The sequence below is a fragment of the Vombatus ursinus genome, unplaced genomic scaffold, assembly GCF_900497805.2.
Source record: "Vombatus ursinus unplaced genomic scaffold, bare-nosed wombat genome assembly UNPS02009918.1, whole genome shotgun sequence".
Lineage (NCBI taxonomy): Eukaryota > Metazoa > Chordata > Mammalia > Diprotodontia > Vombatidae > Vombatus > Vombatus ursinus.
This window is the reverse complement of record NW_020949696.1, coordinates 470,367-494,070: the sequence shown is the minus strand read 5'-3', so window position 1 is coordinate 494,070 and position 23,704 is coordinate 470,367. Positions and strand designations below refer to the sequence as shown.

At 51.4% G+C, this 23,704-nt stretch overlaps 1 protein-coding gene across 1 annotated transcript; it reads right to left on the bottom strand.

Moving 5' to 3' along the window:
- Positions 1 to 568: 568 nt before the first annotated feature.
- On the bottom strand, positions 569 to 14,702 carry MAP1S (microtubule associated protein 1S). The gene is made up of 7 exons (XM_027853289.1): positions 14,531 to 14,702; positions 10,409 to 10,510; positions 7,158 to 7,240; positions 6,393 to 6,533; positions 2,805 to 5,511; positions 1,914 to 2,149; positions 569 to 868 (listed from the first exon to the last, which is right to left on the bottom strand). The coding sequence occupies exons 1-7, from the start codon at positions 14,700 to 14,702 to the stop codon at positions 713 to 715; spliced, it is 3,597 nt and encodes a 1,198-aa protein (XP_027709090.1). The 3' UTR covers positions 569 to 712.
- Positions 14,703 to 23,704: the final 9,002 nt, after the last annotated feature.

Below are 23,704 nucleotides of genomic sequence, written 5' to 3'. Positions count from 1 at the left end.
AAGGGCCCTCCCAGCCCCGACACCCTGTGTTCTAAGGGCCCTCCTAGCTCTGACATTCCACATTCTCATGTTCCTCCTGGCTCTGACCTAGGTCTCTCCCTCCCCCAGCAGCTAGTCCCCAGACCTGGCCTTTGCCCCTCATGGCCCCACCTCTCTACAATCCCCAGAAAGGAGCCAGGCCAGGCTGAGGGTGGAGCAGGAAGTGAAGCTCCTTTTAATGCTATGTCAGTGAAGTTGGACAGACAGACAATCTGGATATGTGAGGGAGCAGGGTTGGAGGGGGGAGGAGTGGGTGAGGGCTAGGGGCCTCTCTAGAGCCCCTCCTAACCCTGGGACCTAGGTTCCACTTTCCTTTGCCCACCACCACGGAGGTGGAGTTGGGTGATGCCTCTGGCCAGAGGCTCAGTGGTGCCCCAATGTGTGTATGTGTGTGTGTGTGTGTGTGTGCGCGCGCGCGCACACCCAGGTGGACATTTCCATGTGTGCTCATGTGTGCATGCACACACGTGTACCATTGTGTGTGCACCCAGGTGTGTTCGTGTGTGTGCCCATGTGTATGCACACACGTGTGCCTGTGGTGTGTGTGCACCCAGGTGTGTTTGCATGTGTGCCCGTGTGTATGCACACACGTGTGTGCCTGTGGGTAGCGGGGTGTGTGTGCCCCCACGTGCACGCACGAGGCCGGGGAGGGTCACAGGTGGACAGGGAAGCGCTAGAACTCCACCTTGCAGGCAGGGAAGGTCTCGTCCTGCATGGCGACGGTGCTGTTGCTGCCGAGCACGGTGATGCCGAGGTCCTGCTGTCTCCCGTGGGTCTCCTGGTACCACTCGTGCATGGCCAGGGAGTCAAACGTGGGAATGAGGGTCACCTAGAGACAGAGAGAGGGGCTGAGCGGCGCGCCCTGGGCTGGGCTGCCCTTAACAGGACGTGACCGAGTGCTGGTGACCCTGGGACCCCTGAAGAGCCAGAGGAAAGAGTATGGATACTCCTCATGGCCAGAAATGCAGTAGAGACACGCCCGGCTGCTAGGTCGGGGAAGGGAAGTCAGAACATCCTCGTGCTCCATTGCACATTACTGGGTCAGGCCTAAGTGCAGGCTGGGCCCAGCCTTTCTTCTTGGCTTGGTCATTTCTTTCCCTACCCTACTTTTCCTGGCATTTGAGGCTTCCAAATAAATCCCAAACTTCTCTCATCACTTTTCCATCTAGACTTGGGTTCAAACCCTAGTACAGATGGTCTCATGGGGCCCCTGTAAATCCATCCCAAGCTTCTTCCGGCCTCCATGTGTCCCTGCTGGCTCTGTTTTCCTATTCTGCCAAGAGGGCCGTCAACCTGCACCCAAATCTCATCTGTCCTTCAAAGCCCTCCTCCCGGAAGCCCCCCTCACTTGCCTCTAACTACCCAATGCAGTCAGTGTGTTCCGCAGAACTGCACACACCCAATCTCTCTCTAGCTATTTTTGCCAACACAGATCTGGTGGGCACAGGAAAGGAGAGCCCAGGCCCGGAATTCTCAGTCATAGATTTAGAGCCGGAAGAGACCAAAGTTTCGGGCCTTTTGTGCCCCCGTCCTTGTATCTGCCATGAGGAACTATGGCATAAAGTAAAATACACAAAACTTCAAAGGAAATAGATACAGACGTACACGTGCACAGCTACACACGCAGACATGTAATGCACATGTATGTGTACACATAGGCATGTGTGTCATGTGCATATGCACACGTGTGTGTGTGTGTAGGCATACACACACAGTTCGTGGTTCCCAGGTAAAGAACTCCTACCTTGGGTTTTGAAATAAATGTGAGTTATCACTGTCATCGCCACCACTGGCCCACGAGCACCCTGAAGACAGTGCCTCCCCCTTCACATGCCTAGGCCAAGGCTAGGCCCAGAAAGCCGCCCCATGCTCACCTGGAGGTCCGCTTCCCAGCACTCTTTCCCAGCCAGCAGCGCATCCAAGATGCCCCTCATGGCCTCTTCCTTGCCCTGGTCGTGGCCACTGATGACGTAGCAGAGGGCTCGAACTCTCCGGAAAAACTCCTCATCTACAGAGCGGGCACTAGCCCCACCCGGCAGGTAAGCCAGGTCCAGGTAGATGGGGGGCCCCGGAGGGATGGTACAGCTGCCTGCTCGGCCCAGAGTTGACCCTGCAGAGAGAGAACCGTCCATCACGAGCCCGACTCACTGGTGGCTCCCTGCTCCCTCCCATCCAGGGGCACCAACATTCCCCATGGAGAAGGTAAAGACTGGGCAGGGGTGGGGAGCCTTGTGGGCAGTTGGGGCCTCAGCATCACCAGAGAAGCCCAGGTTTCAGGTTCCCCCAGCCTGTGTCAACCCCAAGCCGACTGAACCCAGGCCCCGGATTGGAGTGCAAGGTCAGGGGGACGGGTCTCTGCTGTTGGAAGCTCCCTCATTTCTACGCCCCCTCCCAGCTCTCTCTGGGCAATCCCGAAGCTCCTGCCACAAGCCCGGGCCCCTCTGCCCTCTCAGAACAGTAGAGGCCACTGGCCGGACCACCTCCAGGACCTTTTCCTCTCATAGCTTTAGGGTCTAGTTGCCCCTTGACAGCCAACAGACTATCCCTGCCACCCACAGCTCCCAGGCTAAACCCAGCTATGACACACGGCTCCTAATCTGACCCAGTTAGTGACCTAGGCCCATCCACAGCCTGGCCCAGCCCTGATCCCCCAGTAGCTCCAGAAACAAGTGCCCCCTGTTCTCTAAAGGGGATTCTCATCCGGGGGGAAGGGGGCCCTCTTTCTCATGCTGGCCTCCTCCCCAACTCAAAGAGAAGGCACTCACCTGATGCACCTCTGACACCTGGCTTGGCCCCGCTGCTGCCTCCACCACGCCCAGTCAAGCTCCCCTTGGCATCAGCACCCAGTCGGGGACCCCTGTCTGTGGGTTCACTTCTGGTACTGCTAAGGGTGTGGCTAAGAGGCCCCCTGGCCTTGGGACCCGACCCAGGGACAGCCTTGGCAGACCCAGGGCTAGGACCCGTCCGGGAGGGAGCCTTGCGAGAGGAGGCCCGGCTGGCAGTTTCACGTCGTTTGAGGTGGTCAGGGGGGAGTGTCTCAGGATCCACCATGCAGATGCCTGGCTGGGCAGGCAGGGGGGGTGGGTCTTTCATTGGGGCAGGCAGGGGATCGCAGGCAGGGCCATAGTTCTCCGTGTCCTCCTCATCCGAGTCTGGTGCCAGCGAGGGACCATCTTCTGCCGTGGGTGGAGGGTCCGAGTCTGAGAGGGTGGGCAGTGACTCGCTCACCGAGGTGGGCGGGGTCTCCTCGGGGTGCCCTCCACTCCCCCGGTGCCCGCGGGCCAGCTCCTGAGAGCGAGCGCTGCTGTCGTTGGAGACGTCCCGGGGGCTGGGCAGGCCACCTGGGGATAGGGCTGACTTGGGGTGCTCAAACTCACAAGGGGACACCAGGCACAGATCCACGTCGTGGGGCGAGGCTGAACGTGGTGCCCGCGTGGCCGGCGCCCTCAGTGGGAGGCTCAGCCCCACCTTGCCTGGTTCAACATCACCAGCTGCCACTGCGGGGGGCACCACCTGCTCAAATGAGACGGACAAGGACTCGTCCACCTCCGTGGAGTGTGGGGAGCCCACCTCTGCGGGCAGCGAGGGTGTCGTCACCGTGGGCGAGACGTCCGGGCCTGCCTCACGGAAGGGGCTCAGAGCCAGCCTTTCCGCGCCCTCGGGGGGCCTCCGGGGACCGGCAGGGGAGGGCGTGGGGGCCACCGAGCTGGCAGGAGACATCAGCTCCAGGGTCTTCTCCTCCGAGCTGCCGCCGCCTCCTCCATCCTCACCGGCGTCCCCAACGTGGTTCATCAGACCCTCCAAAGGTGGGGTGGACCCCAGGGCCAGCTCCAGGCTTTGTTCCCCAGGGGGTGTCTTGGCCAGGGGCAATGGGGAGCCTGGGGCCGACGAGGGACAGCCCTCACCGCAGCGGAAGACGGATGGGCTCTCCCCTTCCCCGGCACAGTCACCTCCTGGGCCGGGGGTCCTCGACATCTCCCTGCTTTTGGAGCTGCCCCACTTGGAGGCTCCGGGATCCTTCAGGATTGCCCGGGCATGGCTCTTGTCAGGACCCTTGGGGGTGGGCTGGACGTTACTCCTCCGTATGCTCCCAGGTCGGGAGGGCAGAGGCTGCTCGGCTGCTGTGGAAGTCGTCCGGCGGCCGGGAATCCTGGCGGCCCCCACCTTCTTGTCTTCGGCTCTGGGATCCTTCTTGAGGGGGTCAGCCTTGACTCTCCCCTCTGCCCCGGGCTCTCTCGTGGGGGCCCCGTCCTCTTTCCGGCTGACCCTCTTCTCTTCCTTGCGTACTGGGGCCTCCCCTCGAATCCCCTCCTTCTTAGCCGGGAGGCTCCGCTCCTTGCCCAGCTTGGGAAGTCCGTCCGCGGGGCCCCGCGGCCGTTCTCTCGCAGTAGCTGGCTTGGCCTCCTTCCTGTCTGCCCTCGCTGTTCGGGCTCCGTCAGCCAGGCTGCTCCTGGAGACCGAGCGCAGGCTCTCCTTGCTTTCTGCCCGCCCCGGCCCCGGTGCCGGGGCCTCCAGGTCCTGGGGGGTCACCACCGGCTGTTGGAGAAAAGCCAGGTGCTGCAGCTTGGCCAGCCCCTCCAGGAGCCGGTTCTGCGGGGTGCAGCCGGGGAAAAGAACACGCACGATCTTCTCCGTGGGGCTGGCGGGGTGCCAGACAAGCAGGGTGCAGGCTGACGCGGCCAGGCTTGGCAGGGCTGACTCCCGGCCGGTACCAGCCCGTGGTGGATGGAGCACATACATGTCCAGCCGGCCCACTCCCATCTTCAGGAACAACACCATGGGCTCGGAGGGCACCGGGCCGCGGCACAGGGGCGTGGGTGGGATGCCCAGCCGCTCCAGGTAGCCCAGGGCCAAGCCAGCCTCATCATCCCCCCACACCGGGCGCCGCTCCCCGGTGTTGAGGAAGACCACGCCCAGCTCAGGGGAAATGAGGTGGCGGAGCCAGTCTTCACTCCCTCGCCCGCCCCCCGCGGCCACCCCTGCAGCCTCCTCATCCCGCTCCGCCAGCTTCCTCCGGAGCAAGCTGTTGATGCCTGGCAGGCTGTCGGCCCGGGTCGCCAACACCGCGTCCACACGGTCCAGATGCCTCACCAGCTTCCAAAAGCTGGACCGGGCGCTCGAGCCGCCGTTCACCAGGACGGTAAAGCCGTTGACGGCAAAGAAGGCGGCGTCACCCAGGCCGCCGGGGAAGACGTAGCAGCAGGGCCGAGAGATCTTCAGGAATCCCGCTGTCGCGGGGGGCTCCAGGAGGTCGAAGGGGGAGGGTGGCTCCAGGGACTCAGCCACGTACTCCAGGAACTCACGAAGCCCTTCTGACTCCGGCCGGCGCCCAGGGGGGTTCAGCTGCAGCTGAACAAAGTCCTGGAGGCCAGAGCCATCCAGCCCAGGGTATGCCCACTCCCCAAAGTCAGGGCAGGTGATGGTGAGCCTTGGGAGGGCTGAAGAGGGTGCAGAGTTCCGGAGGTCCTCAATCTGGGGGAAGAGGCAAGTATGAGGCTGGGCCCAGGCATTCAGCATTCAGGAGGAGCTGAGACCCTCTGCCAGGGCCTTGCTGCATCTGGAGCAAGGTGGGAACCCTGGATTTGAATCCTGACTCTGCCCCTCTCTCACTGAAGGACCTCAGGCAGGTCACCCCAAAACCACAGCCCTCACTGCCAGACCACTTTGGGGCTAACCAAACCCTGACGGGATGAGAATCACTGCCCACATTCTAGGGAGGTCACTGAGGTCAGAGAGGGAAATGAGTAGCCCAAGACCACATAGCAGAAAGTGGCCATCAGGACCCGGCTCCCCATCCTCCAAGCCTCGTACTCTCTATCTATCTACTACTCACCCATCCGCTGGGGGATAAGTCCTCAAGCTCCCGACCTAACCAAGGGCCAGAAGAGGCCAGGACATGTTCTGATTAAGGAATTCCAGTACACAGGAATCCAATATTAAGGAAGGGCCCTACTGGCCCGTGCTCCCCACTCCCATGAGATCCTGCCTCTCTTCCCTCTCCCCTTCTTCCTGAACCTGCCATCCCCGCCTCCCCCAACCCTCGACTGGGAGGTTCTGTCTGACTGTCTAATTATCTCATCCCTCAGCCCCAGCCCTTCTATCCAAGGCCCTGTCCCTCCCTTCTCCCCAGGCTCTCAGGAGGATACAGGAACCTAGAGCCTTGGAAAGATATCAATACCACCTGGGGGGATCGACACGGCCCCCTCTGGTCTTTCTCCACAGCAGCCCCTTGCCAGTGACCCTCTGGTCAGAACTAAAGGGGAGGACGGGAAGGAGAAGGGAAGGAAGAGCAGAGAGCTGGGAAGCCTCCTCCTCCCTCCTCCATCCCCTGCCCAGAGCCAAGGCCAGCTCACCTCTTTATCAGTCAGGATCTGGAAAAAGTGCCGGGGGGAGAAGCCACCAGTCTGCAGCAGGAGCTCCCCTGTCTCTTCCACATACGGGCCAGCCAGCACCAGCAGCTTATGGTATGAAGGCTCCAGAAGCAGATTCCGTAGCTAGGGTGGGGCCAGGGCAGGGAGGGAAATCGAGTCAGCACATGTCCAGTAGGCCCCGCCATCCTCATCTCTCCATCCATAGCCTATGATCCCTCCATGTTCGGAGGGCCCTCCCACCTCCGAAACGCCACGACTCTTCCCTGTCTGCCATTCAATGCTCTACAGGTGGAGGTGATCAGACAGACGACCCAGGGAAGGGAATGGTATCAAAGGGACTGAGCTGGGAGGGAACCTGGCACACGGCAGGTTCCTCCTCTCCTCTCCCCCTTGCCTCACTTCCACAATTCCTGTCCATTTACACCATCTAGGTCCAGCATGTACAATTCTTTTTCTTGCATGTTGTCACTCCTATTAGATTGGGAGCCTGGGGAGGGCAGGGTCCATTCTTTCTTTGTATCCCTAGTGCTCAGCATGGAGCCAAGCACAAAGAGAATACTTACAAATCCTTCCCTGACGGTTGACTGATGGAAAGACCAGAAGGCTTAGGAATGGGGGTGGGGAGAGAAGGCTACAGGGACAAACAAGAACAGACATCTCCTTCCTCTCCTTTCAAATCCTCCCAGGGCCAGCCCCCCTCATACTAACAGTAACTCATAGAGGCTAGCCCACTCGCCAGGTGCCCACCTCATCAACTAGGGACTTGTCCGAGGGGTTCAGCAGCACCAGAGTTTCTAGCTCTTCTCCCCGGTGGTGGAGGCTCCTTTGACCTGGAATCACAGAACAGAGAACGTCAGAGCTGGGAGGGCCATTAGAACCTAGACAGTCAGAGCTGGGAGGGCCCTTAAAACACAGAATATCAGGAATGGGAGGGCCCTTAGAATACAGAACGTCAGAGCTGGGAGGGCTCCTGGAACATAATGTCAAAGAGAAGGAGGGACCTCAGGACACAGAATGTCTGTGACTTACGTCTAGCTAGTTGGAGGGTGAGACTCAAACCCTTGAAGGGAGAGGGAGGGGTGGAAGACAGGTCCGTTATCTCTGTCCCCTCCCCCAACATCACCTCAAACTGAAGCTGGCTTCATCCCCCAGCCAGCTGGCCGGCAGATTCAGGACAGGAAGCTGGACTCCAACAAGACAATGCTAGCAACGCCACTTCCTTCCCAGTGGCTAGGAAGGGCAGGGCAGGCCTGTTTCTCTGTGCTTCTACCTGGCCATAGGATCAAGGCCTGGGGGTCGTCCTTATTGGGCAGGGGCAATGGTATGGGCTGGGGGGAATGTCTACATTAATGATCCATGTGGTCAATCTCAGGGTCCCGTCTGCTGTCTGGTCACTGGGAATCTGGGGCAAACTGCCAGCTTCCTCTACCCTTCCCACGGACAAGTCCATGCCAGACACCCACTCAGCAAACACTCCTGGGGCTCTCAGCAACTACTCTGCCCCCTCCTTTACTACCCACTCCAGATAGGGAGGGAGGGGAGCTAAGAGCCAGCCCATAAAGCACACAGGTCCCAGGGATCTGGCACTCTAGCTTCTCTGGAATCAGAGCAGGGACCAATACCTGAGGCCTGGAAAGCTCAATTACATCATCATCATCCAGACCAGCTGCCCTTCGATGCCCTTCAGGGCCAGGAATCAAGGTACCACCCCACCTCAGGGCCCTCTGAGGGGCATCAATTCTGATGAGACAGGCTGTTCCGAGGGGGGCAGGTGTCCCAGCCCCCGGGTGCTGGTAGAGAAGTCAGAGGAGAGGGAGGAAAAAAGATCTGACATCAGTTCCATCTCTGGTCCCTTGAGACCTTGCCTCTCGGGCTCCCTCCCTTCCTCCCTCTCTGTGCATCTCTCTGGTGGCTCCCAGCAGAGGCCCAGAGACAGGATCCCAGCTGTAAGGGACCTCTGGGGTCCTCTAATCCAACCCCTGTCATGTTACCCACAAGGAAAAGGAGGCCTACAGAAGCCTGCTGACTGCCCCAAGGTCACACAGGGATAAATCAATGAATCACCAAGCATTGATTTGGTGCCTAGGATGTACCAGGCTCCGAGAATGCAAAAAACACAGAAATCCTCCTATCCTCAAGTAATTTGCATTCTAACCAGGGCACAATCATGCACACGTGGGTATATTTAAAAAAAAAAACAAACAAAACAACAGGGAGGACATAACCTTGGGGAGAAAGGCACTGGCATCTTCGGCGAGGCGTACTGTAGAAGGAAGTGACTAAACAGAGTCTGCCAGGGAGCTCAGGATTCTGAGGGGCAGACGGGAAGAGGGAGAGCACTGCAATCAATCGATAAATATTTATGAAGCACCTACTATGTGCCAGGCATTGTGCTAAGCACTGGAGATACAAACAGAAGTAAAAGACAGCCCCTGCCCTCAAGGAGCTTACAATCTAACCGGGGAGGCAACAAGCAAATACATGTGCACAAGGCAAGCTATGGACAGGAGAAATAGAAGACGACAAGCAGAGGGAAGGCCTGGAATGAAGAGGGGTTGGAAAAGGCTTCCTGTAGTTGGGGCTTAAAGGAAGCCAGGGAGGTCAGTGGTCAGAGCAGAGGAGGGAGAGGGTTCTAGGTGTGGGGGACGGCCAGAGAGCAGGCCTGTGACCGGACTCCACACCCAGCTCTCTTTTCCTTGTCCCACCTTAAGTGCTGCTGCCGCTGTGAGGGGATAGGTTAGGCCATGGGCCCTCAGCGCCCACAGTGAGGTTTCAGGGGTTTCAGGCTCCATTAACTCTCCATTTCCAATTCTATGACCTACCACAATATTGCCAACACTTATATTTTTAATATTTAAATATCCACATATTATATTAATAACCACCCCACTTCTTCTCTCTAGCCACTCCCCCTCACACATTTTTCTAAACATGGAGGTTGACCAGTGTTCATAGCTATATGTGAAGTCTGGCAGTGGGGAGAGGGAGCCCTGGGCTTGGAGTTCAAATCCTCTTCTGACACTTCCTAGGTCTGTGACCCCGGGTTTCTTGGAGTCTAACCTAGAGAACGGGAAGGTAATAAATCCCAGAGCACCTAAGTCATGCAGGATCACTACCCTCAAAGGAGAAGCTGTGTGCAAAGCACTTTGTAAAAGTTAAAATACCATGCAAAGGGCAGTTAGTATTCCCAACTTACAGATGAGAAAACTGAGGCCCAGAGAGGGTGACTTGCTCCAAGTTACACAATGAGCAAGTAGAAATGGGCTCAAACTCTGGTCCTCTGATTGTAATGATGACTGTGGTGGTGGTGTTGATCCCATGGTCCCCACACAGAACTAACCCTGTTCAATGTTTTTCATTCCCAGGAAAATCACCATCCGGGTCCCCAACTGCATCCACCTGCCTGGCCCCAGGGGCACACTCCTCTGCCGTCGTCCTGACCCAAGAGGTCCCTCTCATTGCCTAAAATGATTTGCAGGGACTTTGTTATTCCAGCTCAGACACTTCCTACTTGAGTGACCTTACCAAATGCCTTACCCTCTCTGGTCCTGTTTCTTCCTACATCAGCTCCTCCTAAACAGATCATCTAATTCTTCCTTCAAAAGACAGACTCTGAAATACCTTAAGACAGCCAACACGTACCCCCTGAGCCTGCCCTTCAGCCCCGTGGGCTAAACACTCCCAGTTCATTCAGCTAATTCGCAGACAGCCTGTGAGACTGAAAGCCCTCAACCAGCTTGGCTGTCCTCTCTGGCATCACCTCCAAATTATTCATCTCCTTCCTAAAACGTGGCGCTCAGAACCGAATGTGTTAGATGGATTCTACTCTCCATCAGAGTCCAGAGTCAAGACTAAAGTATTCACAGCCCAGCACAGAAGAGGATAGGGCAAGAAACCTGAACAGAAGGGAAGTCGGGGCTTTATGGCCCCCAACACACACACACACACACACACACACACACACACACACACACAGAATCATCCCAGAGCCCCCTTACCTTTCACGATGCTGGAGAATGTAGCTGAGTGACGGGACACAAATATTTTTAGCTGCTCATCAAGGTTACAAATGCCTGGGTCAACATCCCATGAGCGGATCCCTATTGTGGAAGGGAGACAGAATGTTACTACGGCCCCCCTTCATAGAATGTCCTATTTAGCATCTCTAAGAGGCCAGTTTGGAGGAGTCTCAGGAATAAGTCTCACGGAAAGATAAATTCCCAGCTTCCTCCTATCCTAATATATCTTTTTCCTTTTTCTTCACAAGAAAACCTCAAATCCTCTTCTTGGCCAAGTAGCTGAGGAAGTCCTTAAAGCTGCAACATCAGAGCTGGAGATGGGGAAGTAGACGCCTTTGGACAAAGACTATCAGAGCTGGAAGGGCCCCTTAAATCACAGAATGGCAGAGCCAGTGATGGAAAGACCAGCATATTCATGACTGCTGGTGGAGACATGAATTGGCCCAACCATTGTGGAAAGCAATCTGTAATTATTCAAAGAAAGCCACGGTAAGAAAGTGGCCCTACCCTTTGACCCAGACATTCCACTACTAGGCATGTACCCCAAGGAGGTCAATGTATTCAAAGAAAGGTCCCAGACACAACAAAATATTTATAGCAGACTTTTTTTTTTCCTGTAGGAGCAGAGAAATAGAGTAGATGCTCATCACTTGGGGAACAGTTATATAAATTGCTGTATATGAATGCGATGGAATATTACTGTGCTGGAAGAAACGATGCAGGTGAATACAGAACACGGAAGCAACCAGAGCCAGGAAAATGGAATATGCAACAACTACAACAACAAAAACGGAAAGAACAAAACTTTTGAAAATGAATGCTGAGAGATGACAATGCCCAACCTTGGCCCCAGAGGAGAGAGAAGCAGACAAGGCACCTCCCTTTTTTGCAGAGGACTTGGGGCATGGAATACTGCAGATAATGCCTGACTTTCTCTATCAGTTGGTTAATTTTGCTAAACTGTGGTTAACCCCTCCATCCCCCAGGCCCCTTTACAAAGATATGACTGGGTGGGGAATAAGGGGGGAGGGGGAGGGAGGAATACATTGGGAAAGTTAAGAGATAGAAAACGAAAAGATAACAATAAAAACCTAATTTAAAAAAGAGAGAATGGCAGAGCTGGGAGCAATCCAGCTGATCCAATCTCATTTTACAGGAAGAGAAACGGAGGCCCAGAAAGGAGGGCCTTGCTCAAAGTTACATTATCACATCATCAGGTGTGGAGACAAAAATCGATAGCTATCCCGTATTGATAATTCTGTAGAAGGGGGAGTACAAGGGCATCTGAGACCTTCTTATCCACAATTCTTGGAACATCCCTATAAACTCTTGAAATCTCTGATGAAGGCCTATCCTAATAGCCTACATCCCCAGGCTTCTGGCTTTGTATCCATCCATGTTCCGTCTCCTCCTAATACAGCAGGCAGGAGCCCTGCTGATCCTGAGCTGGGAACCCACATGATTGCTGCATTTCCTCCCCTACCAAACATGTGGCGATAGGGTGGGGTGATGCTGGGTTCTGTTACCCAGAAAAGTATAGACTGGAGACTGCTGATCTGGGATCCCAACCACTGGACACAGAGAGGAGGGCAAAGGGCTCAGTTCCCAATCAAAATGGAGACATTCTATGTGTTCATGGCCTTCCCAGAACTGACATTCTGGGTTCTGAGGGCCTTCTCAGCTCTGACATCCTGTGTTCGAAGGGCCCTCCCAGCTTTGACATCCTATGTTCTAAGGGCCCTCTCAGCTCTGACATTCCAGATTCTAATGACCCTCCTTCTGGGTTCTAAAGGCCTTCTTAGCTCTGACCTTCTGGGTTCTAAGGCCCATCCCAGCTCTGACATTCTGGGTTCTAAGGGCCCTCCCAGCTCTGACATTCTGGGTTCTAAGACTTCCTACTCTGACATTCTTTCAGGAGCATATGAACACCTTCATCTACTCTGTTTATAGCTTTTATGAAGAGATACTTGTCTTACTTATTAGAGTGTATGCTCCTTGACAGCAAGGACTTTCTCTGCACACCCAGTACCAAGCTCAGCATGGTGCCCAGCATATGGTAAGCACAAAGTAAATGCTTACAGACCAAGGACCCTCCCAGCCCAGACAATTTAATTCACTGAACATTTCTAAAGACCCTACTATGTCCAACGAACTGCGCAGGCTACTGGAGATATACAAAAATGAAAACCAGTGTTGCCCAGGCCCTCAAAGATCAGGGCATAATGAGGTACACTGGGGCAGTGGCAAACATATGGCCAAGGCTCTCTTAGCACAAACTATGTTTGTTCTAAGGCCCCTTCCAGGTCTGCTGTTCTGTACCCTGCAAGCGGCATCTACAGCTGCCTTCCACCTTGCAGCTGTGACTCACTGAGGGAGCCAGTGCCAAACCCCCCATAGGGCAAGGCAGGGCAGGACCAGGCCTCCTCCAGCTCCACCCCAGCAATTAGTGCTGTGGGGAGCCTCAGGGGTTGGATTCTCAGGTGTGGTTTCCCCAGTACCAAAGGAAGCTTTCCTCTCACCCTACAGAAGCACTGACCCCAGGTCTCCCTGAGCTTTGCACAGTCTGTTTTGTGTTTTTTCTTTCTCCACAATTTGTCAGTTAGTTTTGACATCAGAAGGGGAAAAAGCATTTACTAAGCATCTTCTGTGTGCCAGGCACTGTGCTAAAAACTTTCCTGATATTATCTCATTTGTGGAGGGTCAGGGCCAGAGGACTCTTTCCCCCACCAATCTGGGGAGGGCATAAATACCTCCTTCCATAAAACAGTATTCCTATGGCGCTTTCCAGCTGATGAAGCACCTTCTCATTCACTCTTTCACCTGCTACTCACCTGGGCTCCGGGAGGGAGGCCAGGCTGGGACTATTCTCCCCATCTGGGAGCTGAGACAGGTCCAGAGACCAAAGCACCTAGTCTGGGGCAGACCCATGCCCATCTTACAGATGGGCAAGCTCTGACTCAGAGTTGTTGAGTGATTTGCCCTCGGTCACAAGGCTATTAAGTGCCCAATGATGGGGGTCCACCTCTGCAAAGTGAGGGAGGTGAATGCAATGCCCTTTAAGCTCTGTCCCAAGGAGCCAAATCCCAAGGATTGAATCCTTGTCTAACTATGAACACTCCATGAGAACAAAGACTGGTGGTTTTTTTGTTTTGTTTTGTTTTTTAAACACAGTGCCTGGTACATAGGAGTCGCTAGGTGCAGCATTCTATCCACTAACAACAAACTTTTAAGCACCTATAATGTGCCATGCATTGTGCTAAGCATTGAGAATACAGAGACAAGAAACTGCCTCTGCTCCCAAGTAATGCCATGTTGCTTCTCTGTTGAGAATGTCAGAGGTGAGAAGGGGAAACTGAGGCTCACCGAGGAGAAGTTAAGTTTTGAGACCCAGCTTTCCCAATTCCTCCATCCCAAGGCACGTCCCTCCCACTCTCCTCCCAAATAACGGAACTACGGCCTCCTTCCTCCCCCGGCGGCCCAGGCGGGCTGGAGCAGTCGGGAAAATCCCGGCCAGGCCCAGCCCGGCCCAGCCCAGCCGACCCCTCCTTCGCTCCTTAGGGGCCCCGGGGGCCAGGAAGGGGAGGTGGGAGGAGTGCCCCCGGGTGATCTTCAAGAGCGCCCCAGGGGATCTCCAAGCGCACGGAGCACCCCACCCCCCCGCGCCCCGCCCCCGTATCTCCAAGCGTGCCCACGAGGATCTCCAAGCGAGACCTCCAGGAGGAGGATTTCCAAACGCATTCCCCGAGGAGGGTCTCCTAGAGCAAACCCCCAGGAGGAGGATTTCCAAGTGTGCCTAAGAAGACCTCCAAGCGCACCCCACCCCCAAGAGGAGGATCTCCAAGCGCAACCCCACAAAAGGAGAATCTCCAGGCGCGCCCCGCCCAGGAAGGGGGTCTCTCAGCGCAATCCCCCAGGAGGGGGGTCTCCAGGCGCATCCCCCTCCCGGGAGGAGGATCTCCAGGCGCATCCCCCTCCCGGGAGGGGGGGTCTCCAGGCGCAGCCCCCCAAGAGGAAGGTCTCCAAGCGCACTCCCCCCTCCCCCAGGAGGAGGATCTCCAAGCGCCCAACGGACGCAGCCTGGCCGAGCTGGGCCGGGCTCACCTCTCTCCAGCTGGGCCAGCACCGGGCGGAGCAGGCCCGGCCGGGCGCACTCGCCGCCCACGATGACCAGCAGCGAGCAGCGGCTTCCGCCCGCCGGGGCCGGGGGCTGGGGCTCGGGCTGGGGCTGCAGCCGCCCCGGGATCGCCGGCCCCGCCACCGCCGCCGCCGCCATCTTCAGCCCCGGGGCCGTGACGTCCGGAGCAGACTAACTCTCCGTCCGCCCTCCCCCTCCCGCCGGTCCGAGCCCGCCCTAAGCGCTCCCCTGGCCCCCTCGCCGCCCCGCCCAGTGATGTCATCGGCAGCCAACCAGCGGAGCGGCGGGGGTGGGGAAAGATCTAGGCCCCGCCCCTTCCTTAAAGGGGCCCCTAGATGGGTGATGGAGGGGCTTGCGTGGATTGAGCTAGATGGATTGGTGGGGTCCAGAGGGGACCTGGGAAAGGGAGGAGCAAGGCCCTTCCTCTTGGCAAATTAGGCTGGGCCTTGTCTGCCGGTCTCCCCTCCTTGCATCCCCTCCCCCCAGTGTCTTTGTCTCACAATAATTATAGTTGTATTGCTGTTATGTATATATAGATATGTACAAATATATTGCATCACATTATGTTCCAGTATATTATATTGTTATATCATATATTAAATGAGATAATATTTGTAAGGTGCTTTGCAAGCGTGAAAGAACTAAATAAATGCTAGCTATTATTGGCAGATCTATTATATTACATTTTTATAATATATTATTATAATGTTATTAGATAATATATATTATTATATGTCACATTATGTTATGTTACATTATATTGCATTATATAGTATATTTTATATTATGTATGTTAAATATTATATTTATTATGTTTTATATTATATTATATGCCTTTCTTTGTATCCCCAGTACCTGGCACACAGTAGGTGCTTAATAAATGCTTATTATTAGTGGAGAGAGTGTTGGACCTAGAGTCATAAATCAAGACTTATGTGATATTAGGTTATATTTAACCAGACCTATGATATCACTGGTAAGGAAACTCTCTCTTCCAATTCCAATAGGCTACTGCTCTACAATTTATAGTCTTAGTTACCTGGGTACCCTGAGAGGTTCAATGACTTACCCAGGGTCACACAGCCAATATGTATCAAAGACAAACCTTGACTCTAGGTTTTCCTGACTCTAAAACTGGCTCTCTAGCTCCTAACCCATGCTGCCTCCCTATTTGTGCTCTATGTATAATATGTGTATATATAATAAATATTATATTTATACTTACTCCCATTCCGACAATGCCTTAATCCATTAGATTGTAAGGCCTTTGAGGGCAGAGACTATCATTTGCTTCTTGTTGCATCTCCAGTGTTTGGCACAGTGCTTGACACACAACACAGTAGGTGCTAAATAAATGTTTATTGATTGATTGATTATTGATTATGAAACACCTCCCCCACAATATTTTTTTAAGGAAACTGAGCACCGGAGAGGTAAAATGACCTAGGATTTAGAACCAGAAATGAGTTTGGGAATAGTAGAATATTGGAAAGTAAGTTGAATTTGAAGTCACGAAAGTTCTGGATTCAAATCGTTTGCATGATCCTGATCCTGGGTAAGCCTCAATTTTCCTGAGGTAGCCAGGTGACAACAGTAGATAAAGTGCCAGGTCTGGAACCAAGAAGACCTGAGTTCAAATTCAGCCTCAGACACTTGCTAGTTGTATGTCCCTGGATGTCACTTTCACCTGTTTGCCTCAGTTTCCTCATCTGTAAAATGGGCAAAATAACAACACCTACCTCCCCAGGTCACTGAGAGAATACTTATAAAGTGTCATGTTTAATAAACGCTTCTTTCTGTCTCTGATAAAGGCCTCTTTTCTAAAATATATAGAGAATTAAGTCAAATTTATAAGAATACAAGTCATTCCCCAATTGATAAATGATCAAAGGATATGAACAGACAGTTCTCAGATGAAAAAATTAAAGTTATCTGTAGTCATATGAAAAAATGCTCTAAATCACTATTGATTAGAGAAATGCAAATCAAAACAACTCTGAGGTACCACATCACACCTATCAGATTGGCCAACATGACAAAACAAGAAAATGATAAATGTTGGAGAAGATGTGGGAAAATTGGAACACTAATGCATTGTTGGTGGAGTTGTGAAATGTTCAACCATTTTGGAGAGCAATTTGGAACTATGCCCAAAGGGCTATAAAAATGTGCATACCCTTTGACCCAGCAATAGCACTTCTAGAGCTGTATCCCAAAGAGATCATACAAATGGGAAAAGGACCCACATGTGCAAAAATATTTATAGCAGCTGTTTTTGTGGTGGCAAAGAATTGGAAATTGAGAGGATGTCCATCACTTGGGGAATGGCTGAACAAGGTGTGGTACGTGAATGTAATGGAATACTATAAGAAATGATGAGCAGGAAGACTTCAGAAAAACCTGGAAAGACTTGCATGGACTGATGCTGAGTGAACTGAGCAGAACCAGGAGAACGTTGTACACAGTAACAACCACATTGTGTAATGACTAATATTGATAGACTTAACCCTTCTCAGCAATGCAAGGATCTAAGACATCCCCAAAGGCCTCATGATGGAAAATGCTATCCATATCCAAAGAAAGAACTATGGAGTTTGAATGCAGATCGAAGCATACTATCTGCTATTTTTTTCTTCTGTTGAGTTTTGTTTTCTCTTTCTTGTGGTTCTTCCTATTGGTTCTAATTCTTCTTTACAACATCACTAATGTGAAAATATGTTTAATAGGAATGTATATGTACAGCCTATATCAGATTGTATGCTGTCTATGGGAGGGAGGTGGGGAGGGAGGGGGAGAAAAATTTAAAACTCAAAAGCTTATGGAAGTGATTGTTGATAAATCAAAATAAATTAATAAAAAAAAAGAAAAATGCTTATTTCCTTCCTTCCTCTGAGGTGGGGGTGGGAGAGAGAGGATACAAAATGAAGCCTCCATCCTGATGGAGGGATACAACACATTTAGGGAATTGGTGATCAAAGAAGGAATCATGGAACAAGAGCTGAAATCATTAGAGGCAAACAGTGGGGCACGGCAAGATGCGAGCTCTGGGGAGGCCCTGATTTCCTGGTGGATGACTGGATGGGATGAGATAATGTGTGTTGAGCCCTTTGCAAACTTTACAAGCCTATATAAATGTCAGTTGTTATAGCCATAGAGTGAAAGGATCTATAGACTTGGAATCTGAAGAATGCCATTGGAATGGGGCCCTAACAATTACCAGCCACGCAAGGCATACTTCAGGCAATGGGGAACTCAATTTGAAGAGGGAAGATCTGGGTTCAGATCCCAGTTCTCTTGTTACCAGCATCAGGATCTTGGACGGACCTAACCACTCACTGGGGAAAGTTTCCTTGTCTCTAAAAGGGAAGGATTATTAATTACTACCATTGCTGCCTCAAGTAATCCCTCACCATTTTTCTGTAAGCTCCCACATATTCCCTTCCTGTATGAAATCTCACAACATCATTGTTTTATTTTGGGGAATGTTAACTATCATCTGGTGTTTGCTTTGAAGTGCATTATGAATAGAAGGTCATATGTAATAGGAATGAAAGGGTGTGCTGTTGTTTACCCTGCACTGGAGGTGAATTGGATTGAAGTGAGACAGAGCTGTACACAGTCATCAGCCTCACTCTCTCTTCCTGACTCATCGAAGTCCAGTGGCAGGACAAAAGTCAAGAGGACTGATGATGGCCTGGGATGCAGTGGATGACCTTAGCAGCTTTGCTCTAAGCACCTGCTTCAGCCCCCTTCATGGCCATTGGAACAAAATGTTCTTGTCTGCCCATTCCTCCAGGAGAAGTCTTCACATGCTTGGGTAGACGTTCCCCTAACTCACTGACAGGTTTGAGGACGGTGGGTTCCCCTCAACCTTGTTCGGCCTTGGGGCAGCTAGATGGTGCAGTGGATAAAGCTCCAGCCTTGGAGTTAGGAAGACCTGAGTTCAAATATGACCTCAGACACTTGATACTTACTAGCCGTATGACCCTGGGCAAGTCACTTAACCCTGATCGCCTCACCAAAAAAACAAACCTTGTTTAGCCTGTCTGGCAAAACGGTTTTACTGAGGTGCAGCCACAGTGTATGCTATAGCTTCCTGGATCCACAGGTGATAGTTGGGTGATAGGTGGACCCCAAAAGTGAATGAGCAGCCCTGAAAAGGGCAAGCCCTCACAGCACAGATGCTGGTCCTCCCTGAACACCCCATACACCCTAAGATTGTGCTGGTGGCAGCACAGAGAAAGGAGATAAAATTTTTTTTAAACCTACGAACCAAGTGGATACAAAAGATGTGTCCAATGTTATACCATTATAGCTTCTTTTATAGCAATAAAATAATTCCAAAATCTTGTATTATTAATATTAAGGCAGCCACAACTATACCCCACTCTAAACTCTAAGCAGTGAAATTTATTGTATGAGCAGCAACCCTGTGAACCATAATTTTAATTTGATCTCCAATTGAATCCAAGTGAAAGCATTTATATTGCTGAATCAATAATCTAGAATCCCAATATCTGCCAGCAAGAAATGATGGCTAACACCTCCAGGTGCTATAGCTAATCCCAGGTGGATCTAGATTTGGGGAAAGGTGGAAAGGATGACCTTATGAAGGCAATGACAGGATCCTCTTGATTCAGTTTTCCCACTATGCTTTATTTTCCTATTTGTTGAGCATGTGCACAGTCTTCAAGGCTCCCCTCCCCTCCCCAAAAAAATCAGTTACTGGTTGTTGTGAATACTTTACTGTGTAGGTAAGCCTGGGCTCCTAATTGCCTCTTCTTGTATGTCTTTCCTTGAGCACAGGTGTCTAGACAGCAATTGGGAGAGAAGGATTTGGGGGAGTGGCTTCCTCAGGACATTGGGAGTTGTTGGGTGTCTCAGTTGAAGCTGACTGGCAGCAGGCAGAGTCTTTCACAAATATACCCTTCTTGGAGAAGATGAACATGAACAGGAGTGCAAGGTACTAGCTTGCAAAGAGATAGGGACCTTGAGGAAGTAGTTTGGACAGAGCAGAGCAGAAAGGGAAAATGGCCGTTCAGCAGTCCTGCTAAGTGTTTAACCTGTTTTAAAACACTGTTTTAATTTTCCAGGGATAATAGGAGTTAAGGGCTATTGTATCATGTGTGAAAGTTCTTTCAATAAATCTTTTGTGTCAAAGGAAATAAATAGCTGTCCTATACCTAATTTACACAGAAATCTTCTGTTCTCTTTTGTGGAAACCCTAAACATAAGCGTTAAGCAATTTTCCCCAGGGCTTTAGTCTGGGGACATAAAGAGCCTGAAATAAGAAGAAAGAGCCTGGCCCCTCTCTTTAGAAGTCAGGCTCTTAGTCCAGTATATGTAAGCCCAGAGCATTCCCCTGACCTCCTGAGCTCAGTAATCGTATTGCTTATAGGAAGTAACACAATAATATTAGGAGACTTCAATCTTTCTTTGTTGTGGGCCAGGACATTAGTGGAACTGGGATGGTTTGAGATGACCCCCATATTTCCACACCAAGACACCTGGGGCAGTTTGAGTTAACCTAGTACCTGGGTAAATTGATCTGGGATTGAACTGTGGTCTCTTCCTGAAAGGATCGATATAACAAAAAAAAATTTAACTTTGAGAGCTCCTGAGACCCCCAAGAACTTTCTTAAGGGTGACTTTTAATCCCTGCCAGTGGCTTTTCTCGCTCTCTCTCTTTTTTTTTAACCTTCCTATGAGCTGCTTTTTTACTGCCTTGGGATCTAGCTTTACAAGGGGGTTTCTGAATATGTTTTTAATTAAAGGAATTATTCTCAGGCCCCCAAAGTAGAACCACAAGTGGGACACTCTTTCTCAGAGATGGACCCTCATGAAGGATGCCTTCAATTCACAGATAGATACTGATCATAAAGACTTTGTGCAGATGGGATAGTGGGTATATAGGTCATTGGGTATGGTTTTGGTCACCCTTTTTTGGTATTGATAGGGCCTGGGATTTTTCCTTTGCCCATGATCTTTCCTCTTTTTTCAGATACCATGTGTATTGGTCCCTTAACACCCTCCAAAGTTGTGTCACCCCATCTCCCATGAATCTACTCTATGTATATTTGATGTCATCTAGCTGCATTTCTCTGTATTGCCAAATATATCTCCTCCAGGAGTATATCAAGTGAACTGAGATTTTAGTGGCCAAGAGCAGGAGTTCCACCATTCTTGATGGAAAAAAAAAACAATTTGTTAAAATGATTTTTGCAAATCTTCTGCATTATTCTTCTGGTTGTAACTCTCCTTCGATTTCCATTCTCGAATCCCCTTGAGATGACACATAGTAGGTGCTTGGTGCATAGTAGGTAATTAATGAATGTTTTTCTGTTCATCTTTAAAAGGGGGAAGGGTATTGATCATTTAATCCTTAATAATTTAAGCTCCTGTTTCTATGGTGACTTATAAATTCCTTCACAATAACCACCACAGGTAGGTCATTCAAGCCCCATCATTCCCATTTTACAGATGAGACCAGAGGGGATATGGCTTGCCTGAAGTCACACAGCTAGCACCCAGGTCTTCCTGATCCCAAGTCTCCACTGTACCACAGCAGGAAGGAACCTTAGGAGAGAAAACATCACAGCTGGAAGGGACACTTAGAGACTACCTCATATAACCCCGCCTCAGCCACTACAGGGGCAGGAAACCTTCGGCCTTGACTTCACAGGTGGCACTCTAGAATGCACTTGAGGACCTAGAGGGCCACATGTGACCTTGAGGCCACAGGTTCCCCATCCCTGTAACCCAAACCAATGCTTAACACAATAGGAGGCACTTAATAATTGCTTGTTGGTGGGTGGATTTTACAGAGGAGAAAACTAAGTCCTAAGGAGGGGAAGGGACTTATCCAATGTCACACAGCAAGTCATTTGCAGAGCTATCCAGTAAGAAACAAAAAAACAAAAACAAACAAACAAACAAACAAAAAAAGAAAACCAGGGGAGTTAGAAGCTTCTTGCCTGTTCTTGAAGAAGTAGCCTACAGTTTTCCCACCTTCCAAGTCCCACATCAAATACTATTTCCTCCAGGAAGCCCTCCTTAATTGCTTACTTCCTCACTATCACTCTTTTTTTCCTTTGCACCTCCGTTCCTGCAACTGTTATTATTGTTCTTGCCTCCATTTCACTATCCCTCCTTCTCAAAAGATGAGAAAGTGGGGCATGGAGGCGAGCGGGGCAGTTAAACCTTCAAGGATGATCACGGCAGCCAGGGTGCATTCCCAGCATATAAGGAACTGAATAAACAGAGATAACAAATTAAGAGAGCCCCTTGTTTGTTTGTAGTACCAAGTATCTCCAGTGCCAGGGGGAGCTCTCAGGACCTTGGTATTTGTGGGACAAGGACTTCCAACACCCATAGAGGAGGGATCGGTCAGGGGAGAAACTGGGAGCAGAGAGGTCGTTAACGGCTGGAAGAAAGCCAGACCAGAGCCCTTCCAGCCTGGCCCCTGCTTCCATCCGGCCAGTAACAGTCACAAATCCTTCTCCCTGCCCTTCTGGCCACTTCTGCATTTTGCAAACAAATGGAAACAACTCGGGGCCTCAGGGTGCAGGAGACGTGAGTGTGACACCATCAAGGTCCTCCCCCCGTTGAATCCTACCTCTGCAGGTACTCCTCTACGATCTCCCCCACAACTCATCAGTCTAGACTCGGACTTTGGCCCTGCCCTCAGGGACCTTCTGGTCTTAAGGCTAGAGAGACAGCCCCCATCTTTGGGAGATCTGGGAAGACTTTCCTCTTACCCTAACTCCTGCTCCTAGTCTACTGTCCATCACAGCTATACCAATACTGCTCACACTTGGGAATGCCTACTTGCCTGTATCTGAAGGTCTACGGATTGATCTAGCCTGGTTTAGAGGGAAATGCTGGCACAGCAGCCTCCATAGGGGGTGAAAGGCTATATCTGGCCATTGATATTATCCTAGAATAGAACCTACTCAGTCCCTACAACCTCAGTCCCACACCAAACTCTGAGCCAATCCTGACCTTTCCAAGGGAAGGTATAAGAAAGACTCAGTCCCTCACTAGTTAGGCATCAAAGTGGGAAGGGATGACCCTAGGAACATAGATCATAGAATGCCAGAGCTGGGGGCAGGGAGGGAGTCTTGGGATCCCAAATATAGACAGATCTGGAAGGGACCTTTAAACATAAACAATAATGACTTGAAAGGCTTTTGAAGAACAGAGAACATAGTTGCTGGAAAGCAGCCTGAGATTATAAAACATGTAGAAAGGTTGGTACTGCCATGTGTTCAAAGGGGAGAAGGGAGTTGCTGGTGCTGTTAGGCAAAGCAAGGAATCCTCTAACCTGAGGCACCAGCCTCCTGTGTGGGAACCGGAGGAAGGAAGGCAGATAGGGTGAGCATCATCGTGATGGAGGTGCTTCCCAGGAAACCTGTCTGGATCCCTGTGTCCTTGAGCCTTGGCACAGGGTTCTTACTCAGCTCAGTCTAGGATTTAAAATGTCAAATTAATCTAACATTTGATGAGCCAATCACCACTGGCTCCTATTTGTCCTTCTTTCTGACCCAGATTCTTATCATCTCCCCAACTCTACAAGGCCCAAAAGAATAACACATTCACGTCATGGATTAGGGTATGATTACTGAATGGCTTTGAAAGCTTCTGCCCTACATCCCAAACCCCTCCCCTCTCCCAGACAATATTGCAGTCATAGATAAGGGGAGAGGGGTTGGCCGTGCGGTCAGTGGTGACCTCACTCTGATATCTACAGAAATGGTCATTGCTTCCTGTTCATTGGCTAGACAAACTTGAAAATCTGAAGATTTCCAAGGATGCCTTCGGCACATCACTCTGATTATTCCCCGAAGCACAATGTTCCACAAACTCATGCTGGATACTCTATTCAAACTGTCTCAGAAGGGGTTTTCTGGGGATCCTGAGTGCCCCAGCTTCCCTGGCAGTTCAGACACTGTCAGCCTCAAACTCGCAACACCTAAAGGTTTCCTAGGAGGAAGAGTAGGAGGGTTTCCTACTGTTATGTAACAGGATGAGTACCCCCTACCCCACCCCTCACCCTATATCTCTGAGTATCAGTCTCATTGTCCATGCGGTCGGTCTCTCTCTCTCTCTCTCTCTCTCTCTCTCTCTCTCTCTCTCTCTCT